The sequence below is a fragment of the Panthera onca genome, chromosome C1 (genome assembly GCF_046562875.1).
Source record: "Panthera onca isolate mPanOnc1 chromosome C1, mPanOnc1 haplotype 2, whole genome shotgun sequence".
Classification (NCBI taxonomy): Eukaryota; Metazoa; Chordata; class Mammalia; order Carnivora; family Felidae; genus Panthera; species Panthera onca.
In genome coordinates this window covers 166,311,189-166,336,410 of record NC_138346.1, presented here as the reverse complement: position 1 = coordinate 166,336,410, position 25,222 = coordinate 166,311,189, and the positions used below count along the sequence as shown (strand labels likewise).

Below are 25,222 nucleotides of genomic sequence, written 5' to 3'. Positions count from 1 at the left end.
ACTTTTTCCTTCTACTGTATACAACATAATTTTTATTTAAAATTAACGTCTTGAAGTGTTTTCGCCTCCCTTCTTTCACGTATTTTAAGCCAGAGGCCAGCTTGTTAGTGAATCTTGTGTGTAATTTCCCCTTTATTGATAAGAGAAAATATTTCAGAAAGTTCTAATATCTAAAATCAGATCTCTTAAGCTGCATATGTTATGAGATCCATATTTGCCTTTAAAATCTGAATCAATTTCATATTATTGTCTTCATTTCTACATTCAGGAGTGTTTGGGATTTTTATATGTTTAAATACAATGTCAGAGAAAGGATTATATAGAAGGTTTTAATTTGTCTTAGATAATTCAGATGTAAAAACTTAACTGTGATCTTTGATGTCAAACTGGTCCTTGAGTAATTCCTGTAAATTTTGCACAGATTTACTATACAAAGATGCTAATATTTCTTCTTTTCTCCCCCTCCTCAGCCATCTGTTGAGTCTTCAAGTCCAGGTAAGTATTTTCTGTATTTTCTATAATTTCTGTTTGACTAACATTTGTCCTATTATAAAAAGCCTAGAGGAGTTAGACTGTCATCTGACTTGCTTTTCTTCCGAATGCTTCTTTTCTCTGGGGAAAAAGAAATGGATGAAATATTTGACTGCCCATGAAAGTACAGGTGAGGCTGCTGTGAGTTCAACCTCATGACTACTTGTAGGTTCACTTTTTTTATGAATTACTACGTGTATTTCTTATAGGTTTTAATTGATATTTGATTTCAAGTAAATATGAAGTGTGCTTTTTCAAAAGGAGTCACTAACTTAGAAATATTTGCTTGTATAGGAAGCTCAAAGTTTTTGAGAAAAAAAATGCATTTAGTGAGGGAGAAAAAAAGCAGAACATTCAAAAATGAATATTCAATGTTATAAATTAAGGAGGTTATGTTTAGATTGAGTAGGATCTGATTTTACCCACAGACCATATAGAGGTTGCAAACGTGATCTTTTAAATTTTTTTCTTTCTAATGTTTGTTATTTTTGAGAGAGCGAGAGACAGAGTCTGAGCAGGGAAGGGGCAGAGAGAAAGAGGCAGACACAGAATCTGAAACAGGCTCCAGGGTCTGAGCTGTCAGCACAGAGCCCGACATGGGGGTCGAACTCCAGAATGGCGAGATCATGACCTGAACCAAAGTTGGATGCTTAACCGACTGAGCCACCCAGGCGCCTCGCAAACATGTGATCTTTGACCCATATCTGGGCCACAAATGTTTTTTTGTTTGGCCAGTCTAGTGATTTTAAAAACCTAGAATATTTTATATAAAATCTGAATTTAGGCTTCTCATGATTAGTCAGAGGTTCTGGCACCGCTGGGTACAGCATTCCTTTATAGCAACAATTGGTTGGAGCCAAATAGCAGTCAGGAAAGAGCCCAGTCTGCCTTGGTGTCCAGAAACTTCACCAAGAGAGAGGACTGCCTTCTACAGTGGAGTACGTGTAAGGAACAGTGCGAGATAGTTAGAGTCAGGAAGGGAGTTCTCAGAGGCAGGGTAATGTTTTATTTGAAAACATCATATATATATTGAATATTTAGGTATGATACATTACTGAATTTTCCAGATTATTAAAGCAATCTTTCTATGTTGTAAATTTTAGAAAGAATGTTTGTAAAAATGCTTAATATATGCCTTTTTTAATGGTTTAGGATTCTTTTCATGAACACAAATAGTTGTATTCTATGTAGTACGATGTATGAAGTAAGAGTTGGATTAGGATAACTCCAGATCCCTTCCAAATGACTAGTGTGCTCAGTTGACTGAGTTTTTTTCGTGGTTATTTAGCTACAAATGTCTTATTCTTTTCTAATAGGCTTGGAAGTAAAGTATATTAGGCGTTGTGACATTTCTGAAACTCAAGGATTTTTTTAAACTTATTTTATACATATGTTCTGGATGGTTGAGGTTGGAAGTAATCTGACCTCATAAATAGCAGATTATTTGTATCCTTTTTGGGACATGGAATTGTACCCAGTATTTTTTTTCTTTCAAACACAGACATCTTTTTCATTGAAAAAGTGGGTTCTAGTTGTTTTTGTTCATGTTGTCCCATTGCAAATAGACTGAGTTTTAGATATTTTTCAATGAATTTTTGAGAAATTCATCAAGTAATACATAGGCACAAAAAAAGTAATTACTTCAAAGGTGATACTAATGGCTTTCTCAGTTTCCATTGCATTTGAATTGGCCTAGGCTGAACTGCAAGAATAGTGGAACTTGAAGAATACAATGTTTTCGATGGCCTTTACTACTTGCTGAATGCTTCTACAAATAGATTGATTTTTTTTTGGTTTCGGACTAAGGAAGATCTTTTGAAGTAGATAGTGTTTGTAGTATCAGGTTTCTGCCCAAGGGAATATTTATTGTCCTTACAATACTAATTGTAGGCAGTTAACAAAAGTTGGTGGGAAAAAATTAGGAATAGAGGCTTCATGTAAAAAAATTTTTGGTCCACTGGTAAGAGGCTGTGTCCTTTGTAACGTCTGTACTTTGGAATTGATATTAGTAATAAGAGTCACATGACCCAGGCTCAGTAATTTGTCTCTGGACTTTCCCAGTGTAAACCTGTACAGGTAAAATACAAGACTTTACCTGTAAGACTAGTAGCCATTAGATGTAGGGATTTAGGGAAGGGAAGGAAATAAAATTATTAAATGAATGCACATGATATGTTTAATTTATCTTTTGAATCTTTGAAAAGATGTAAGATACCTTAGTAATTTTGTATTAAGGTACGATTTTATTACCAAGCTGACACTTGCCTTAACTCTGAAGCAAAATATTTATTTACACAAAGCACCAGACTCCCTGCCCCTAATAATTTATCTTGGGGATTTTTACCTCAAGGAGACAGCCTAGTAGGCTAGGAAAAGAATGGTTAATTGGTCTCAACAAGGCAAAAATAAGTCAAGTAAAACCAAGAAGTCAGATTAAGGCAAGAAAAGTGAAATTGAAAGTTAGAAAACAGTGTGGTATATATATGGAGAGGATTGGAGTGAGAAGGGGAAAAAGGTTCACCCACACTTTGTTATTTCTTGTAATGAGAGAGTAAAGTGGCAAGGCTTTAAATATAAATGGCTTTGCAAGTAATGACAAAAAATGGGAGACTTCAGGTAAGTAATATAGCACTCAACTTGGTGCTGTGTACTCATGTGAGTTTGTTTTGTTTTTGTTTTAGTTGGTGAAAGAGTATACGTAGTTAGGAATTAAGCATAATTATTTTTTACAATATTTGCATTCAATAGGAATTAGGATAATAGTGTACAAAGTTGTGGTGTGAGGTTGTTCTAGGATCTTCCTGCCTACAAGGGAGAAGAAAAGTACAGCATGATTTGTAGGAATACATGATTATTGACTAAGTGTCCTAGAAGGTTGCTGTGTGAACTGAAAAGTTTTGGGAATGTTTTTTCATTAAAAACTCAAAAAGAAGGAATAATGATTGGGACTATTAGGGACTTATCCCTAATAGTCTGTTTTTCAAGAAGTCAACTTCTAATGCTTTGTTTTACTTACTGGTTCTCTCACTGGACTGAAGGAAGAGCATACTGATGTAATATATTACTAGTTAATGGTATTAACCTTTGTTATTAAGTAAAAAGCTACAACTAAATTAGTGGCTCTCGATGTTTTCTCATGGAACTTTTGTGTCTAGTCCCTTAGCCAGTACCAAGGTGCTGTATTAAAACTATGCCATGCTTTTCTTAATTATCCAAAGAAATTAATACACTTTTCTAAGTGTTTTTATTTTGTAAATCATTCTAAAACTTTGATAGTTTGTTAACTTAATTTGTACTATAAGGTGATTTCTGATTTAGAAATAATAATTATTTTATATTTAATATTAGTATTATGTTCGTCAAAGAGCAGGATGACTTCTAAGTGCTTCACCACCTGATCTGGCTTGCAGTTCAGTCATCTTAGTAAAAATAGGTTCTCTTCAAGTATTCTTTGAGGCAGGATACTTAATGTCTCTGAAGCTGTGGCTTGCAGGAAGCTTAGAATGCAGTAAAAGCACAGGCACTGAATTAGCAGACCCACGATTCAGATTCCGTCCTTGCCGCCTACTGGCTCTGTGAGTTTAAACGTGCTGCTTAAACTCAGCCTCAAGTTTTGGTTTTGTTCAAGTTTGGGTTTGAAGATTAAATGAGATACAATGTATGTGACGTGCTTGAGCCATAGTATTTGGCACACAGTAAGCACTCAGAATATGGTATTTATACTGAAAATTGAGGGAGATGACAAGAACCCTGAACCTTGAGTGTCCCCTTATCCGTAATAGTCTATTTTTCCAGAAGTCAACGTCTAACGCTTTGTTTTACTTACTGGTTCTCTTACTGGACTGAAGGAAGAGCATACTGATGTAATATATTACTAGTTAATGGTTTTAACCTTTATTATTAAGTAATATAACTTTTTAACAGTTTAAATTGATAAAAGAAATTGCTGATTGATTTTTTAAATGTTAAATAACTCGTTTATTCATAAAAAAATGAATTTGTAAACTTAAGTCCAGGTTTGGCAATAGCCAATTGTGGGGTAGTTTATAGAATGTATATGCTGAGCATTTGCAATCTACTATTACAGGCTTGACCCTATTGAGTACAGCAGTATTCCCCAGCCAGCAGGCTAAAAATAGATTAGCTTACACATCAGTTAGCTATTAGATTATTTTTAATGAGTTCATAAGAGTTCTGTATGCCATTTTAATAAATTTCAGTTTTATATTCTCTATCTGAATTATTTCAGACCAAAATCAACTAAATAAATTAAGGACGGCTACTTACATGCTGAAATATATTTCCGTGGAAGTGCTAATAGAATAATATTTGAATGTAGCTGTATTTTCATTACACTGTGTATTCAGATGACTGTATATCTCCCATGACTGTATTCTCATGGGCCATAAAGACTCATACTCATTGGGTCTATTAAATATCAGTCAGATGATTAAGAATTGTGGTATTTCCCACATGAATTACCATTCTTACTTGATGTGATCCATTATTCTTTACAACTGAAATTTTGTGTTTAGATGACAGTACTCTTTTTAAGAGCTGTACACACTTTTTTTAAAGCTATACTTCTCCCACCCCACCAGTTACAATTTTAACTGTGAATATATAGAGGTGAAACAGGACAAAAAATAATCCCTTAGACAAGAGTTTTTTTTTACAGGGACAGAGTGATGAGTAAGGGTAAGAGTTTTAGAAAACTAATACTCGATGTGCATAGCTTTTCCCTGATACTTTTGTTTGACCTGTATCCAACTTCAAATAACATACACATTAAATAAATATTAATAAGATAACACTTCATTTGGTTTACCAAACTTTTTAAAATATTCTTTACCAGGAGGTTCAGCAACGTCAGATGACCATGAATTTGATCCATCAGCTGACATGCTGGTTCATGATTTTGATGATGAACGAACATTAGAAGAGGAAGAAATGATGGAAGGAGAAACAAACTTCAGTTCTGAAATAGAGGATCTTGCAAGGGTAAATAACAATAAGAGCTAGAGGATGAAGTAGTTAACGGCTTTTTTTGCAGATAGAGGAAACATTTGAAATTTTCATTCTCTACCTTTGTTTTTGGGGAAGAGTGGTGTTACATATAATTGATAGTGAAAAATTCTGTGTGGTTGTAGGTGAGATATTTAAAGTTTGAAATGAAAGGCATTTTTTTTAAAAAGGAATAGCTATTATGTGGAATAGAATTACTTGAGTAAAACATCACAGTTATCTGGTCAAAAATAGGCTATAAAGGTATGCTGAATTTCCTCTTACATACCTCTGTCCTCTCCCAGTTACTGACCTTTTACTCGCACCCTTTCAGAGCCAGAATTTTTTTTTTAATTTTTTAACGTTTATTATTTTTGAGAGACAGAAAGAGACAGAGTGCGAGCAAGGGAGGGGCAGAGAGAGAGGAAGACAGAATCTGAAGCAGGCTCCAGGCTCTGAGCTATCAGCACAGAGCCCGACGCGGGGCTCTAACCCATGAACCATGAGATTATGACCTAAGCCGAAGTCTGACGCTTAACCGACTGAGCCACCCAGGCACCCCGAGCCAGAATTTCTTAATAGTGGTCATCATGTTTCTCATTTCCAATTTATTCCATAAAGTACTCTGGATAGTTTCTGTCCCCTCCTATCAATATGACCAATGATCTTACTATTCTATTCATCATTTTTCTCTCTATTCTCAGCCATATTCAACAGTTACTGCTTCCTTTTATTTGAACTCTGGAGTACCCTACTGTCCAGTTTTTCATTTCTGTTTGTTTCTATTTAGTATCCTTTGCAGACTCATTTTCCTTCACCAAAGGTGAATTTGGAATTTAAATTTAGAATTCCCTAATTCTCAGTTCTGGATTTTTCTTCTGTCTATAAATCAGTGCGCCTCAGAATGTAGTATGAGAGTCAGCTGCTTCAGAATTGCTCATAGACTTAAGAAATGCGGATTTCTATGCCTCTCCCCAGGCATATAATTAGAATCTCTGTGGGGTGTATACACACCAAATTTGAAAATTACTAAATTAGGTGATCTGTTCTAATCCATTCCCATAGTGTCAGTATTCTTTATTTTTCTAGCATTAATATATTCCCTATTCCCAATTTTGTTTAACCTCCTGCTTGACATTTCTGCTTGGATATCTCCATAGACATCTTTACATTTTAAATGTCCAAAGCAGAACTGTTGATTGATCTCCTACTTCCTCCATCTGTTCCTTCCCTATCTTCAACATAAAAAATGGCACTGTTTTACCTTATTGCCTAAATCAGAAATCAGGAAATCCTCTTCCTTCATTCCTAATACTCAATCCTGAATAAGCCTGTCATTTCTTTCCACAAAGATACCTCTTATCTGACTGTTGTTCTATCTCTGCTGCCACTATCTTGCCCAGGTCACCATCATTTCTAGCCTAGCCTATTACCACAGCTTCCTAACTGGATTCTCCATCTTTAAAAGAGGATTCTCCTCTTTTACCATTCTTTCATCCGGTATATTTCTATAATAATCATGATGGTATTTTCAAAATATTAATGCAGTTATGTCAGCCTTTTATTTAAAACTGCAGTGTCTTCCTGTTACATGGGAAGAAAATCCAAACTCCTTGACCTGGCCAGCAAGGCCCCTGTCATGCTGTTACATAGCCACACCAGGTGCTTCTGTTCTTAGATATGCTGTTTCTTCCTGCTTCAAGGCCTTTCAGCTTTTTCCTACTCCTCGGTATGTGCTTTCTGAGGCTGGTTCCTTATCCCCTTAAGTCTGGGCTTAATGTTGCCTTCTCACAGTGACCTTACCTGTTCCCAGTTAGCTTTTTTTTTAATCCACTGTACCCGATTCAATACTTTCTTTATAACTAACACAATTTGTAATTATATGTTTGTCTCATTTATTGTCTGTGTCCTCCTTTAGTTCCATGAGAGGAGGGACAGTGTTTTATTCACCAGTGTATTTCCTGATACTTAGCAAGAGTGGTCAAATTTTTTGGATGAAATGATAAATCACTCTGGTATGCTCTTATTAAAATGTATTGTGTATATGATCTGGTACACCCCATGACAAAAAGAACATACAAAATAAGTAAGACGTAGTATCAGCCTTTACACGTTTAGAGTACATAATATTTTGGAAAAATTAATTCTTGTATAGTAATATGTGTTGCCGAGTTTTAGTTTTTATATTGCACATTTAAAGAACTAGAAAAGGAATTCTATTACTATCTAGTCAAATCTTGTCAGATGGTCCCCTTTTGGATCTTTTAGTAATTAAAACTAGCTTAATCCACAGTGCCTAAGCAATTCAGTGTTTTATTGTTTTAAGCCAGAAAACAATTGGTCTTAGTGACCATGATGTATAGTTGTTATAAAAGCTTTTCAAGAATGGGTTAAAAAGCACTTGAGGAGCGTGGAATCAAAACTGTTCTTTACAAGAGGCTAGAAAGTCATTCAGAAGACTGTTATAGTTTGTTTGAATGATCTAGAACCTATGTGAACATCAAAGGAAATGGTTGATTTAGGACTCAGTCGCAGTCACTTCATATATTCATTAAATGGAAGGCAGTTATTTGCCTGTATTTCACAGAAACTTCTATCACTTTAGGTATATTTTCATTTCTGAATAACCCATCCATGGGATAACCCTGAAAGGAGGAAAATCTTATATATTCCATTTTCTCACACTCTATGTTGCTGAAATAATTAAGTAGTCACTCAGGAGGAGATAATCAGTACAGGTTGTGTGGTAGAATGATTATTGGTTTTTTTTTTGTTTTTTTTTTTTTTTCTGTTTCTGAAAACAGGCTATTACATTTAATTAGTACAAAATTGCTAATGAGCTTTGCTAAAAGTTTGGGCGTGTTGTTGTTTCCTATTTCTCCTTTATTCTGCCTCCTTTGGTCTTTTACAGCCTCCCCATATTTGCTTTCAGGTGACCCTTCCTTAGGAAAAAGAATTTAAAATAGAATTTTTTATAGAGGATATAGAAAGGAAGAGAAAGGGGAGCCAATCTTTTATCATTCTCCTCAAACAGGCTGTCTTACATCTTTTCAGATGCTTCTAACTTTTCCCAGAATAATTAAAATTTAGGTTTAAGTTGCGCATAATCACCAGCGCTTCATCTGTAACCTGCAGCTAAGCTAGTTTAGGGCCAATATGTTGTGTTTCTTAAAGTTATAAACTTTTTAGGTATGAACCAAACCAAACTGGTTTTTGTTTTTATTTAAAAAATGAGCCAGATTTTCTCACTGATTACTGATATTCTTTTATAGAAATGAAACATTACAGTTCTGTCAAGAATCAGGTGATTTTTTACCTGGCATGTTGGTTGTATGACATGGACTTCTGATGTAATTGTGGCAGAATTTTGACTAGCAATTCATTCAGGAATTGTCAATAATTGCATGGCGTGTAGTTTTAAGTTCATTCAGTTTGAAATCTAAAGTTTTAAGTGAAAAGTAGCTTTTCATAGAAGAAGCTTTGATGTTTGTTGTTACATTTTGTACAGTTCAATACAGGCATGAATCTTAACATAAAATAATTATGTAAGTTCAGCATTTGAATATTTTAATAGAATTAGATATACAGGTTAGAATTTATAGTGGTAATCTTAGAAGGGGTATCAGAATCGTTCCTGTAGTGAATATACTTTTGTTTGCTTGAGTAGCAATATGCAGGCTGGCTTAACTCTGTTTTTCAAATGTACTCTTAAAATTCAAAGCCTTGTTTTGAATGGCACAAATGTAGCAGTCTGTTTGGGAGAAGAGGGATCAGGATCAGCTATATCTTTATGTATTTATCTGTATTTTTTTAAAAATCATGTTATAATAATATTATACTTAATACTCATTTTGAAGTGCTAGACACATAACCATCTGGTGAATCTCCAGAACTGGAAAATAAAGATTAAAATGTGAGAGGGTTTTGTGAAGTGTACACATGACAAGAATTACATAGAATAAAAAGAAACCCCAGTGTGGGAGTTCTAAAGAAAAGTTAACTGCCTCCATCCCTTTATAGTTTATCTTATAGTGAAGCCCCAACAATCCCAAGAGGTTGTTTACCTTAGGAACGGTCTGGTCTCTCTAGTCCAGTCTGGATGTGTAGTCCCTTATGCCATCCTGGCTGGAAATCAGTCTCTTTCCTCCTCCTTCCCCTCTTCTTTCAGTAGCATTTACTGGTAAATTGGTTGTGGTACACGGTATAAGAAGCGTACTGTGTCCATCCAACAGATGACCCTTGAATAGCCAATATCTGCTGTCTCCTGCAGTCATTTCTAAAAAGACTAACATGAACACGGCTGAGAGGGACCCACTCCTCTATGGCTGGCAGATGGACACCACTCCAACCTTAAAATAGTGCTGTAGTTATTTGGTAACTTTACTGTTTTGAAGTTAAATGGCAGATAGATAAAATGTCTTTTGAAAACATCTGTTCTTTTCACCTCCAGCTAGCCTCCTTTTAGGTTATGCAGACGTGATTGCTCCTCTTTTTGTTATTGTGCTTAGTCAACTTATTTCTTAAAGCACATTATGCAAGTATAGTCCATGTTCCTGTATTTTTATTCATTTTGTGCTATGTCCATATCTTCCATATATTTCATTCATTCATTCATTTATTGAGAGAGAGACAGCGCGCACTTGTGCACGCAAGTGAGGGAGGTGCAGAGAGAAAGAATCCCACGCAGGCTCCACTCTGTCAGCATTAGTACCCAACATGGGGCTCAGTCCCATGAACCGTTAGGTCATGACCTGAGCCGAAATGAAGAATCAGACGCTTAACCAACTGAGCATCCCAGGCACCCCTTCCTTATATTTCTTATTCCTTTTATTTCTCGGTTTTGAGGAAGGCAGTACATATGCATGTATATGTAAAGGTACTGTGAAACATTTAGTCAGACTTCCTGATTCAAAACTCTACTGCAGGTGTGTGACTCTGGACAAGTTACTTAATTTCATTAAGCGCCAGTGTTACTACAAGGATGATATACGTAAAACATTTAGCATAGTGTCCTATGTGATAATCACTCAATAAATCTTAGTAGTTTTTATCATTCATAAAATTCTCAAAGATACTTGTAACCCCCAAACTGTGATGTTCCATTCTACTTGACCCATAATTTTTTCTTTCACTTTGTTTCTCCCATTTCTATACTTACATACTACATTTGTATGGATGGTAATAAGACACTACTACTTTCTTGTGGTGTTTCAGTTTAACTTGAGGAAAGCCCCTTATTAGTACCTTATGGAACATAGACTTTGACCATATAAGTTAATGAGAGATTATCTGGAACAGGTGACTGGCAGACCCCAGTATAATAATGTGCTGAGTCAGCCACATTTTATTCAGCTTTTAGTCTTTTTTCAGAGACAAATGGCAAGGAACATTTGTTTTATAGGGTATCATTACTGTTTATATCAGTATTTTTGGAGGCAAATAATAGAGATCCATCTTGAACTTACTTAGACAAAATAAGGAATTTAATGTAAGGCTCATGTAATTTTAATAAGGGCAGGGAGATATCTAGTCCTTAGGGACTCAGTGCCACCAGAAGATATTTTCTGTTTCTGCTGTTCTACATGGTGGCATCCTTTTTCAGACCAACTTTGTTTATATGCTGTCAGTTTCCAGGTCTCCAAGATGTACTGCTTAAGATACTCTATGTTTTTTTAGCTGCTTGTTGGTACAAATCTGGAAACAAACTATGGCCAGGCTTGGGTTACGTGCCCATTCCAAACTTATGGCCAGGAATGCAGTGATTCCAATTGGATCAGATGCTATGTAGTCCAGAAAGTGAGCTCTCAATCAAAATACATGCTTGGAATGGAGGAAAGAACATTCCTGAAAGAAGATGAATATGGAAATAGAAAGAGAAAGGATTTGAGGGGGTGGGGGAGACAATAAATTATCCTTACAGGGTACTTGTTAAATGCTACGTACATCCATTAGTGCATAGTAGGGACATAATAAATGCTACTTGAATTTGAAACTGAGGATTCCTCAGCAAAATTGATTTTGGTTTTTATTGTAGTACTTGTAGCTCAGTGTTTGCTGCAAGATCTTCACTTTATACCTTAGTTCAAGTAAGATATTTTTTATACTAATGTCAAACTCTGTCTTGTATTCCTCAATCTTGATTGTCGTTTACTAACTTGTTGCTTACAAACTTGGTATTAGGTGACAAGAAATTAAGTTAAAAGTCAATACCTAAGCATAAGCATAAAACCGCTATATCCTTTATTGTTAATATTAAGCAAGCATTTCCTCAGTGGAATAGGCAAGGATATTTTGTTTACACGTGATAGAACCCAGCTAAAATTAACTTTGAAGTTTATTAGAACTTTATTGGTTTTAATTTATTGTTTTTAATATTTCTTAGAACTGTTTTAGAAGTTATATGAATGTGTATCTGGGAATAAGGAGTGTCTAGAACAGAGATTCAGTGTCACCAAGACCTCTTAATCACTCTTTACTAATGGTTAAATCCTGTTGATTTCTTCAAGGTCTCTTGAGTTTTTTCTCTACCACATCCACTAATTTAACTAGTTTAAGCTCTAATTATACTACATGTGAACAATAGCAGTGGATTCCAACCTAGCTCTGTCTCTGACAAACTAAATCTTTCCCTGCCAAAGTCCATCTGGAACATTTTGTTACATGTATAGTCTTCCCTAAGCCCTTGTAGTGTCAATCACTGCTCAACAGTTACTCTCAAATGCAGTCAAAAGTAGAGTGTAACACTTTCTACTAGAAACTAAATGAAACTAGAGAAAGGTAAAAATACAAGATCGAACTTATTTTAGTTACTACAGATGCCTTCTGCTCTAATTAGGGTAACCTTGTATTCATTTTTGTTTCTGTACCTGTGCGGTAGTCATTTCCTCTGACTTGAGTGACTTCTTTATCTTCCAGTTCTGTTACTGTTTCTTCACATTCAGTTAGGTCTCCAAATGTATTGTGACCAACCACTTTCAATTCTCCTCCGTTCTCTGCTTAGTCAATATTAGCAGTGTTGCTAAATTTTTCTTTGAGAAATGAAAAGTGAGTCACGGTTCTTTTTTTTTTTTTTTTTTTTATTTAAAGGGAACTTTTTATTGCTTTTTATGTACAGAAGACTCAACATTTAGCCCAGCTTGGTGGCCAGTTGTTTAGCCTTTGTCTTTTCTAGCTTGGCAGTGTGAGCTACTGACTTTGCATCTAGGATGTTGCCTCCCCAGTGACCGCAGATCTCATCATATCTGTCATGGTAATTGGTCCTGATGGCTTCCACCAGCTTGGCCAGAGCTCCTTTGTCTTCCAAGTTAACTTGTGTGAAGGTGACAGTGGTGCAGGTCTTCCTGTGGACCAAGTAGCCCAGCCTGGCCTTCCCCTTGATAATGCGGTGGGGAATCCCCATCTCACAACGCAGAACAGTCAGGACGACAACCAACTCAGGGGGATCCACAGCATGTGCAATCACTACCAACTGAGCCTTCTTGTTTCTGTTAAGTTGGTGACAGTATTAACCCCGGCTGGAAGGACAGACAGCCTCTTAATGGGGACATTCCCTTTGTCAGCAGCTTTCTTCTCAGCCCGGGTCAACAGTCTCTGCTTTCTTTTCTTTCTTCATCTTTGGTCTGTATTTATGGGTCAGCCAAAGCAGTTAAGTAGCTCTTTGGCAGTCCAAGACATGGGTGAACTGGTTAATCCCGGGAGGCTCTTTCAGACATTGATAGAGACTAGCCCTTTGCTGCTGCAGTTGGAGGTAGCGGGGCCATTTGACAAAGCAGGTGGGGTTCCTTTTGGGCTAGGTACCCTGTCCGATACCAAAACTCTTGAGCCTCTTCTCAAACAGCAGGTTGACCACCTTCTTGGCTTCCTGCTTCCTCATGACAGCAGGGGTTGGGGCCACCTTCTTCCCTTTAGCCTTCTGTCCTTTTGGCATCTTGGATGGCTGGAAAAGAGCTCAAGTGAATCATCCTTCTTAAATGCTTACCTAGGGGGACAAATTCTTGACCTAACCATGGAAATGAGACATTCCACGTTCCCGATAGTAATTAAAAAAAAACCCAAAAAACAAAACAAAAAAACTGTTCCATGCAGTTAGTATGTCACCTATCCTTTTGACATATAACTGACCTGGGTTAACAGATGTTAGTGATAAGCCTTATTAACAATAATAATCAAACTTTATTACCTCTCACTGGAAAGGAAATTTGCAGGTATCTTAGACGTAAGATAAGTGGTTCTCAAGGTAGTCTCATACCAAGAGCATCAGTATCACCTGGCACATATAAAGTGCACATATAAGTGCAGATACTCAGGCCCAACCTCTGCCCTGCTATAGTAGAAACTTGGATGGGGCCCAGCACTCTGTTTTGATAAGCCCTGAAGGTGATTCTATTGCCCTCGAATATAAGAAACCAAAGCTAGAAAGCCCGCAGACATTTGATCGATAACCTGCCTACTTTGTATGTTCTTTCAAAGCATCAGTTAACTCACTTTTAAAAATCAGACGTAATAGCAGTCTATATTAGGGAAGTTTTAAAGATGAGATATTGATGAAACAAACTCTTCATGAATTCTTAAAGTCTGTGTAAATTTAGTTGCAAACTTAACGCTGAAGCTTTTTTGGTGCGTTCTTGTTCATAGTAGTGACTGCCATTGTCAGACCTTCTAATTTGTGGTATAGAATGAGTTTATGGAAAATACGAGCTGGGATTAGGTCTAGGTATTATAGAAAAGTCTCTCAGGGCATGAGGTTTCTTTCTGCTTGGTTTTCTTACTTGTACATAAAGGTAATAAACTGTCCCACTGGTGCTTTTAAAGATCTGTTGAGATTGCATAATACTCTTCCTTTGCTCTTGTTCAGAAGAGAGAGAATAAGATAGTGGAATCAAAGCACTTATCACAAATGTGCACATAGAAGACACTTTAGGGCGGCTGTTTGTTATTACTGTGTATACAACCAACCTTTTCTGTAGCTTTCTTTTATTCTACTTTCTTGATTTTGAAGTTCTGTTTTAGTTCTTAAATCCTGATTTTCTAATTCCAAATTTCTGTGTCCTGTACCAGGTCCATGGTACGTGGATCTCTGCATGGATTAGATCCTTGAACACCTCAAGCACTGTTTGTGTTATTGCACTTTGAGAAACACAATAGGAGATGCCAGTTAAGTATGCCAGCTAGTCATTCAGCTGGAGTGGTAGTACCTTACCTGTTACAGTTACCACTTTTCAGGTTGTGGCTGTTGGGGGTCACCAGGGCTCTCAGAATTGATTTCTCTTTTAGAGATAGATTCACAAACTAATATATAACTAGAATCTCCATTTACAATGTGAAATACCCGTGTTAAAAATAATTTTCTTCCTACCTCTTTCTGTAAGAAAAATTTTTCAAATCATAAACATTAGTTGCTTCCTGCACACAAATTCTGAGTGATGGGAGTTAAACGTATGATCTAAGTACTTAGTGTCATCAGGTTATATCATCCAATCTGATTTATCCATCTCTATTGGAACAATGTATGTAACACATGGGCAACTTATTTCTGTCCATGAATAATGCTGCAAGACTGCTGGAGAAATACAAAGCATGTTTTGTTTCATGGTTGCCCTTCTGGTAGGTTCAAAACTGCCTATTAAATTTTTCTCAGAGAGGTGGAGCGGGGGTTGTAGAAGGAGGGTGTGCGTGAATGTGTGTGTAATATGTTCAGGTGATTTGGATTACATTTTTTTTTTAATGTTTATTTATTATCGAGAGACAGAGAGACACAGAGTGTGAGCAGGGGAGGGGCAGAGAGGGGGAGACACAGACTCTGAAGCAGGCTCCAGGCCCGAGCTGTCAGCACAGAGCCCGACGTGGGGCTCAAACTCACCAACCGCGAGATCATGACCTGAGCCAAAGTCGCACGCTTAACTGACTGAGCCACCCAAAAACCCTTACATTTTCTTTTTATAGTCAAAATAGTCTCCTATTTCCCTGATACTTTATATCACTTGGTTACTGATTATTAGAGTACCTTCCATAGAACACTTGATTTCATTTCATTGCATATGGATATTTCTTCATTTCACTCTCAGGAGGTATGTTTTTTAATGGGTATTACTGGCTGAAGCAGTATTCTAACGTACTGAAGAGTGAGTATAGGCTTTTGGAATTAGACCTGAATTCTGGCTCTACTATTTGTACTCTGTATCATTTTGGGGGAAGTTGCTTAATCTGTGAGCCTGAGTTTCTCATCTGTGAGATGGGGTAATGTAACAGTTTTGTAAAATGGATTGTAAGGATTGCATATGACATGATTTTACATTATAGGTAACCCTAGAAAAGAATGTATGACTAATGTAATCCAGTATTATTCTTATATTATCATTATTGTTTCTTTTAATGTGTTTGTTTCTTTTTGTTTTATTGTTTCTTATTGTTTCTTTTAATTTTCCCACTCCCAAATTGTATATGGTACTCCTAAGTGTGAGTATCTATACATAGTGTTAATAAAGGTGTTATTGTTAGCAATTAGAATTGATCAGTCTCTTATAGAAATTCTTGAAAGACGAGGATTTTCCTAGGCTTCAGAATTATTTTGGCTCACCTCGTATGATTTGAGAATTCTCGATACAGGTCTAAAAGTTTTCTGTGTGGAATGAAGGCTGTAGATCTGTGAATTACAGGAAAATGAAATAATCATTTATTCAGAAGTTAACTTTTTATTTGGTCTATTTAGGAAGGAGACATGCCAATTCATGAACTTCTCAGTCTTTATGGTTATGATAGTACTATTCGACTCCCTGAAGAAGATGAGGAGGAGGAGGAAGAGGAAGAAGAAGGTGAAGACGATGAAGATGCTGATAACGATGATAACAGTGGCTGTAGTGGGGAAAATAAAGTAAGGTTATACACAGTAATTCTTAAGATTGTAGTCTTTTTTCTTGTTGCAGTAGTAATTTATTAATATTGGAAGTTGCCTGTAATCTCCTGAGAAAGTAATAGTTTTATCTGTGTCTTTGTGCATTTCTTTTCAGTGTCTCTTGTAAGTAAATTTGAACTAACTTAAAAAAAAAATACTGTTTCTAAGTAATAAAAGCTAATTGGTAGTTCTGTATTCAGTTTTCTTATTATGTTTTGAAATAATTTGATTTATAGAGAAGCTCAAAGATAGTATAGAGTGTTCCTATATACTTTTTACCTGACTTCCCTTGTTTATATCTCATGTAACCATGGTATATATTGTCAAAAGTAAGAAATTGGCACTGGTACTATTAACCATATTAATTAATTAAACTATAGACGATTCAGATTTTGCCAGTTTCTCCACTAATGTCCTTTTTCCTGTTCCAGGATTCAACCCAGAATACCATGATGAATTTAGTGTATTTATTTTAGTTTTCTGGTTGTATTTGGAATACTGTAACCTTTCATCTGCAACAGTTTTCCTTACATCTTAAAGAAATTTAATTTTTTTATTCTACAGGAAGAGAATATAAAGGACTCATCAGGTCAAGAGGATGAAACTCAGTCTTCCAATGATGATCCGTCACAATCTGTTGCTTCTCAAGATGCCCAAGAAATAATCCGGCCACGTCGATGTAAATATTTTGATACAAGTAAGTATCACTGGTTGCTGTGTGGATAATTTTTACCATTTAATATATGATGGAAAATTCCATTTCTTGTTCATTCATCTGTTTGAATTCATTTACTCTGAAATCTCGCTGAACAGTGTTAGGTTTTGTTCTAGGCTATTAGTTTAGCAGTGCTAGGGCCCTTTTTGTCCATGAGTAGATTGCAATAATTGTTGCATCACTGTACTACTTAATTTTGAATGTGTTCCTTTTTTTCCCCCCCAACGCTTCTTTGAATTTAGTTTGTTTCATGGTCATCTTTTTTAATTTCTCCTGGTATTTTCCTCGGTGTTAATTTTCTACTTTCTTTGCCTTTTAGCCTTTTTTACCTATATTCATAAATACTGCTTTTTTCTAATCAGTGGTCCCTAGTTCTGAAGAAGTGGTTTACTCTTGAAACGATAATATGTTTTATACGGAAGATCTCCTAATTTTACTACAGTTGTAATCTAGCCACAGATGACCAGTAGTTGAGACATTTAATGTACGTATCTTGAATATTTGCATGCTTCATTTGCTCCATGGTATTTCATTCTAAGCAGGAATCATTACTGTAGGTGACAGCTCTTTGATAAGAAAAAGGCAACCATTAGTGTTATCAGTTCAGACTTGTGGTCTAAATTTCTATGCTTTATTTAAAAGACAGAAAGACACTCGAAGAACAACCACCTGTCATGAAATGTGTGGTAATGTAATAACTGATTAAACATGGCTACTGCTTCGTGTGAAGGATTTCTGTTACATACTTAGTTTGCAAGTGAATGTAGTGCTGCTAATATTTTATTGTGAGTTTTACGCACTGAGTCTGGGTGGCTCAGTCAGTTAAGCGACTGACGTTGGCTTAGGTCATGATCTTGCAGTTCGTGGGTTCAAGCCCTGCGTCAGGCTCTGTGCTGATAGCTTGGAGCCTGGAGCCCGCTTCAGATTCTGTGTCTCCTTCTCTCTCTGCCCTCTCACACTCAAACATTAAAAAAAAAATTTACTGAGTTTTGATCAAAGATCTGGTCCACTTGAAAAGAAAGTGTATCACTATAAAAAGAGATGGGTTAATGAAATTACTGTGTTTTAAGTTTGGTGAAAATCTGGTGTTTTTCCTTTTTCTTCTTAGATAAATTGCCAAAGTTTGGTTAAAAGTGGGATGCTAAGTGACTGCATTCTAAAACAGTATTTATTTCATGATCTGGTATTTCAGTTGTGATGCATGTATGCATGAAAGCTATATATATATACTGCCTATCTTAGCTTTTCCATAGGAAGATTTAATTTCTGAATGTAATTTACCCTTTTGAACTTTGTATGCCATTTTACAGTTGAGAAGATGCTGAAACATGTAGTAGGTTTTAGATTTCCTATCCCAGTATGTAAATACAATTTTACTCCAAATGTAAACAAACGGCAGCTTGCCTGCTCTCAAGAAAACAGAGGTTGAGGAGAATGGAGGTCTTCATACATAGCCTCCCTTCACACTCCCACAGAGTGTTGCTAAAAAGTTCTCAGTATCTCAAGGAGCACTGATTGGAAACTACTGTTTTTGTTTTATCCAAATTCTCATTTTATTAGGGAAGAAATTGTGCTCCTATAATTCTGTCACCAGAACCAGAATTAGGTTCAGGAACAGATTATCTTGACTCTAATTAAACTTTTTTTCTTAAATTTTCGTAGGAAATAATTGTCTAAGGATGCGGTTTTCTAAGATTGGAATTATCCTAGGTTTGTGGATTGTTTTCCTATTTTAAACTGATAGGGTATTATTTTATTATTTGATTAGAAATATCTTGGCCCTATTCTGCAGATACTTTCAGGCATACTTAAATGTTCGATGGTAGATGTAAAAATAACATACAGCTAGATATACAGATGTGGACAGGAAAAACAATCATTTTATAATATTGTCTTATTTATTCTAGATAGCGAAATAGAAGAAGAATCTGAAGAAGATGAAGATTATATTCCATCAGAAGACTGGAAAAAGGTAGTTAGAGCCATATTTTCCCCAAGTTTAGGTAAATTAACATTAAAAACAAGTATAATTATTATTTTACTAGCTCTATATATTGATAAAGTTGAGGTAAGCCCTTTTTTAAATGTTTGGAAGACGTTCAGATTTCCCTTTAATATATCAAAGTAAGAATACTTATTTTTTTATAAAATAAAATAATGGCATAGAAAGAATTGGACTCTTTTTGAGCAAATCCATCTCAAACCAAGAACAGAAATTGAAATTTCGAGCTAGTGCCAATTTAGTTTTTTGTTGCACTGTAAAAAGTATCACAAGTGAATGTTTTTTTAAACTTGGGAAAGCAATTGAGGCTTTGGTTTTGTTAAAGTGGCTTTTGTTTAATAATTTAAATTGTAAGTTTTTCCATCCCATATTAATGTTGATATTTACAATTCAGAGTATGTTGGATGAAGGGACACATTGGAGCTTCTCTATAGCTATCCATAATAAGTTAATTTCTAAAGTGAATCTAAAGATTATATATTGACATAAGTTTTTAATTATAAAACTATATAACTGTACAACTTAGTTTTACAGTAAAGTAGAAGAATTAAATTTAAGCTGTTGCAAAGCAGTTGAACTTACTAGGAAAATATGTCAAAATATCATGTAGAATTGATTAGAGCAAATCATTTATATAGAAGGATGATACCATTCTTTCTTTTTTTGTTTTTCTTTTTTTTTTCCTAATGTTTCTTTTTTTGAGACAGAGCGAGCAGGGGAGGGGGCAGAGAGAGAGGGAGACACAGATCCAAAGCAGGCTCCAGGCTCTGAGCTGTCAGTACAGAGCCCGATGTGGGGCTAAAACTCGCAAACCACAAGATCATGACCTGAGCCGAAGTTGGCCATTTGACTGAGCAACCCAGGCACCCCTCTTTTTTTTTTTTTTTCCTTTAATGTTTATTTTGAGAGAGCCTGTGCATGCCAGGGGGAGGGACAGAGGGAATCCCAAGCAGCTTTCAACACAGAGACATGGGGCACAGTCTTCTGAACTGTGAGATCATGACCTGAGCCAAAATCAAGTGCTGGATGCTCAACCAACCGAGCTCAGGTGCCCCGAAATGATGTCATTCTTATTGAGACATATCACTGTGTTTTGCTGTTAAAAATTACATTGAGCATTTTTTGCTGTTCTTTTTCCTAGGTCTGATTTTAAATTTAGTGCATAAACAATCATTTCTCTGGAAGCAGAATAGCTCTAAACATCAAAATCAGTGGACTGGCTGTACTTTTTAAGTCACGATTGTTTAATTATTTAATTAGTTAATAGTTTTGAGTCTTCTTGTGGCTTTGTTTTTTTGTTTGTTTGCTTTTTTTAAGTTTAAAGTTTTTTTGGTTTGGGATGCTTGGAGCAGACTTAAAGAGCTGACACCTTGGTAATTAAAATAAGAGAACATCTTATACTTAAAGAGTTTCTATTAGGAAGAATGAAGTATTCAAATGAACTTGGAGTGGGCTCCCAGGTATTGTCGGCTTCAGCCACAGTTGGTCCATTTCTGGGTTTCCAAGGAGCTGTTTAGAAGACAGCGATACCATTGTGAGTTAGAATGGTAAGGGAAGTTTAGCTCAGTGCAGTATGTATTAATTTGAGTGAAAGATGAATGAAAGATGGGGCTGAAGACAGAAAACAAGGATCACAAAAGTTACTTACTGTTTATGTGACCTATTTGGGCAAATGTTCTTCAATCCAGTTTTTTCTGATTCCTACACCATGCAGAAATTATGAAAACTAAAAACCTTGAAAGTCACCTTAAACTACTACTTTCTACCATATATTCAAATTTATATCTGTTTTCTCCAACTTAAATTGTTTTTATGTCTGAAGTGTGCAGTATTTGAGTAAGTGTTGAATTATTATTTTTTTTTTTTAGTGAAGGAACAAAAGCTTAAAAGAGGGACAACATGGGAGAGTATTCTCTTCGTCAGGAAATTGCGTAATAAAACAGGCCACAGTAAATCCAGACTGTTTTATTTTAGAATGATTTAGACTGTTGTAGTAAAAATTTTCAAGATTCTGAATCATCTTCTAAGGCTTGTAAGACACTAAATTTTTCTAGGAATTGGGACAGAGGAGACAGCTTTGAAATCAAATTTGAGTCCAAGTTACAGCCCTAGAACTTGTTAAGAGTGCATTCTTGAGGAACTTAATTGTTTTGAGTTTCATCTCACATAAATACAGAAATAAAAATTTTAGCCTTGTTGAAGTTGGTGAGAATTTAATGAAAATTACACAGGATTTAATGAAAATTACACATAAGGTACCTGGTACATAATGCTCCTAAGTGCTATTTCCCTTCCCTACAGATTAGCATGTAAAAACGTGTTCTGAACTCAATAGGGAAAAGAGGTCATCTTATTTTTACAGTAGTCCAGAAGTTCTCAAACCTGGCTCCGTGTTTAGAATCATTTGGAGAACTTTTAAATACTGATTACCAGGGCCTTTATCCAGAGATTACAATTTAGTTGGTCTGGAATGGATCCAGGCATTAATATTTTTAGAAGTGCCTGAGACAGGGAAGGTTGATAACTTAACTGTCTATTCTCTGGTAAGCATTGATGAGTAAAGTTAAAAGAGGCACAAGAAGTGATAGTAGGGTACTCTTTTTTTATAATCAAAGACATAAAATTCACCTGTAAGAGTAGAGAAAACTTGTATGTGAATTCTCCTTAGAAAATTGACTGGCTTTCCTATGCAGGTTTAGCAAAAAATTAATTGCATAGAGTATGTCTTTGAAGTTATACTAGAAAAAATGAGATTGTGGTATCAATGGGTTGACAATAAGAGGAATTTTTTCAAATCCTAAGAGTTATTTCAACTGTTATTTAAACTGGTAAACTGTCACCTTAAACTTACCTTTTCTGCCTACATCTTCATTTTGAAAATGCAGTAGATTCAGTCTTAACATTTAGCCACCAGATAAAGGAGGGTCTATAATCTTGGTCCCTCTGTTTTGTAATATCTCATCGGTGATGATCTCCAGTTACCTTTCTGAACAGCCAGCTTCCCCTAACCTGTGATTTTACATAGATTTGATGACTAAATTTCCTAAAGTAAGATTTAATTTTGTTTTGGGGAGGTTACTTTTTTCATTTTGTATTGTTTTGTGAAAGTCAGTCACTAACCTGCTTATCCATGTGGGCTTTCATCCATTTGACCTCTACAGAGCTTTATACAAACCTGTTTTTCTTTACCTTGAATCTGTGGTTCTCAGATAAGAGTGTATGTCAGAATCACCTGCACAGCAGCTTGCTGAGTCCCATCCCCAGAGTTTCTAGTTAGTAGGGCTCAGGTAAGAGCTGAGCATTTGCATATCTAACAGTTTCCCAAGTGACTCTGATGGTGCTGATCCAGGGACCATAGTTTACAGTGTAAATACCTTAATGTATCTGAATTTGCTTTTCTGTTTTTCAGAGTGTTTGCAGTTTGAATTATAAGAACTCATTTTTACTTCGTTTTCTCCATATTTTGAAGTAGTTTGTATTCACTGTGTATATTGCACTACACCCCATTATTATTACTAATATTTTCATCCAATCATACCCAAGCTCTTTATTATTAACTCATTCATCCTCACAATACTCCTCTGAGGTAGTTAATTGGTTGTATCTTTTATGACAGAGAAACCATGAACAGTTTACCTAGGAAGATGGTAAAGTTAGAAAATGGATATAAAATCTGTGTTACTAGATCTTACTAATGTGTTATGTTATTTCTAAAATAGGAGATTATGGTGGGCTCCATGTTTCAAGCAGAGATTCCAGTTGGCATTTGTAGATACAAAGAAAATGAAAAAGGTGGGTTAATTAGTAAAGTTACATAGCTTGAATTTATGCTTTTGAAGTGATGAACTGTTATTTTATAATGGAATGAGACCAGGACAGTTTGTTACCCCATTGATTTATGAAAGAAGACCCTTCATTATCTCTGTAAGAAGAAAATGTTTCTGTTTTTCCAGTTTCGTTCTTAGAAAAAATTGAATGCCTTTTCATACTGAGTGACTTAAAACATCTCAACTTTTCATTTTGTTTTTCATATTTTAATTTCCCTGGATAAATCCTTTATAACCTGTATAAATTAAATATAATAGGTTGTTTTATGTCAGTGGAAGCTGTTAGGTTTAAAAAAACTTAAGTACATAATGACCTAAAAAGCTTAATGGTAAGCTTTGAAACTTTTAATATCACTAAAACTGAGTACTTTAATATTTATTTATTTGTAAAATAATTTGGGAAAACAACTTGTATACTTAAATTTTACATGATTTTTTCTATCATTTTATATAAAAATTCCAAGTCGTAAGTACTTAAACTTCCAGTAACATAAAATGCTTGAGGTCTTAAGTCTGTTTTAGATTATTCGGTTGGGGTGAGTTCCAGAAAGAATGTTGTGGGTGTGTTTTTAATGAGTTCATGTATAGTATGACATCACTCAGTGTTAGAAATCTTTGTTCATTTCTTTTATTTCAGTTGTTATCTTCACATTTCAGCTCACATATGCAGAGCCTTTTGGAGTTGCAGAAGACTTTTGTTTTCCTTTTAGTGTTCTCTCCAGAAACTTCCTTTATAATGCACCTGCTTTCAGGGCAAGCAGTAGGTAGAGGCAGTTAAGAGAACACCACAGGCCAGTAAATTCTAGTGACAGCAAAAATGTTTTAACACACCAGCAATAGCTTGTACTTACTTTCAAGTTAATTCCTGCAATATACAGGAACATTAAAAGTACAATATGGAGTGACTTTGTTATATAGTAAGATTCTATACATAGTTTTGTGAACACATTGGAGTTGTGTGCAAAAATAAGTGAACCATTGACATTTGTATTTATTTTTGTAACTGAATTTTAAATGTTATGCTTTGCTTATGTACTATATAATGATTAGCACATGTTCACCATTGAGTTCTTTCTCCAACTAAAGAGCTGAAAGTTAGACCTTTGTTCTAATTTATTTTATTTTTTTTTTAAGTTTTGACTATGAAAAATAGTAGTGTCTGTCAGAAAATTTCGTATTTTGTAGGTGGGTAGGAAAATATTTTGGTTTTACATATGGCAGGTTAGTGTTAGGGCTTAAAGGTAGTTTTAATTAGCTCTTAATATGTTTTATGTTTTAACATGTTTGTATTGTCCGATATAGAAAATAAATGATCTTTAACTTTCGTTGTTTTAAATTTGGGTTTGATGCTTTCAGTTTGATTGTAATTTTAGAAAGCAATTATGCATAATTATTTTTTCCGGAACAGATACGATTTACAAATTTTACTTACCATGAGAATTCAAGCATTGTAGATGGTGTGAGGATCAGACTAGATTTAGCAAGGGGATCCTGCTTTAGAGGGGTCACTGTAGTATAGGTTCTTTCCTCAGTTTTGTATTTCTAGTAATTCATACTTCTGTCATATTACCCAGAATTTGTCACCACTTAGGGTACCCTGTGCACACAAACCAAACTCATGTGAAACTTAGGTAAATTACATTGTTAGGAAAAAACTGTTAAAGGGATACTGAAGATTAGTGCATTCTGTTCCTTATAGGAAAAAGTTTGCAAGATATTTTTCATTGGCTTGGTGACCACACATTCAAGAGGGAGAACATTTGGTTAGAGTGATTTTGATTAAAAAATGTCACAAAACTTTGATACCTTGATACCTTCACTGTAGGAATTACTTGGTAAATGGATGAGAATTTTTTCATTGATACAAGGAAACTGAGTATCCTGGAGAGATACTGAGTATCCTGAGAGATTACTGAGTATCCTGGAGAGATACTGATGATTTTTTTTCTCTCTGATACCTGATTTCTTTTTTACTAGACTCCATGCAGCATATATATTCCTCATCAGCTATCATTTCTTTTTTTTCTTTTAATTTCTGAGTATTTATTTTTGAGAGAGAGCACGCACACAAGTCGGGAGGGGCAGAGAGATAGAGAGAGAGAATCTCACAAACTGTGGGATCATGACCTGAGCTGAAACTGAGTTGACAAGCTTAACCAGCTGAGCCACCCAGGTGCCCCTCAGTTATCACTTCTGTTTCAGTTATATAAACAAGATTTGTTACAGTCACGTTAAATTCCTCTTTGAACCTG

At 35.4% G+C, this 25,222-nt stretch overlaps 1 protein-coding gene and 1 pseudogene across 13 annotated transcripts in view; one reads left to right on the top strand and one right to left on the bottom strand.

The window, feature by feature from the left end:
- The window catches only part of MIER1 (MIER1 transcriptional regulator), a 60,066-nt gene that overhangs the window by 14,451 nt on the left and 20,393 nt on the right, over positions 1–25,222 (top strand). For 6 of the 12 annotated variants that reach the window (XM_060625282.3, XM_060625281.3, XM_078451808.2 and 3 more), the window contains exons 4-10: positions 471–495; positions 625–661; positions 5,387–5,532; positions 16,244–16,405; positions 16,991–17,123; positions 19,049–19,113; positions 22,863–22,935. In XM_060625282.3, coding sequence (XP_060481265.1) covers positions 471–495; positions 625–661; positions 5,387–5,532; positions 16,244–16,405; positions 16,991–17,123; positions 19,049–19,113; positions 22,863–22,935 — 641 coding nt within the window. The remainder of the gene's footprint in view (positions 1–470; positions 496–624; positions 662–5,386; positions 5,533–16,243; positions 16,406–16,990; positions 17,124–19,048; positions 19,114–22,862; positions 22,936–25,222) is intronic. The other 6 variants (XM_060625283.3, XM_060625285.3, XM_060625284.3 and 3 more) reach the window with 1 other exon arrangement.
- LOC132672907 (large ribosomal subunit protein eL8 pseudogene) lies at positions 12,591–16,174 on the bottom strand (annotated as a pseudogene). Its single transcript, XR_013557558.2, has 2 exons — positions 16,112–16,174; positions 12,591–13,471 (listed from the first exon to the last, which is right to left on the bottom strand). The product of XR_013557558.2 is annotated as a large ribosomal subunit protein eL8 pseudogene (transcript).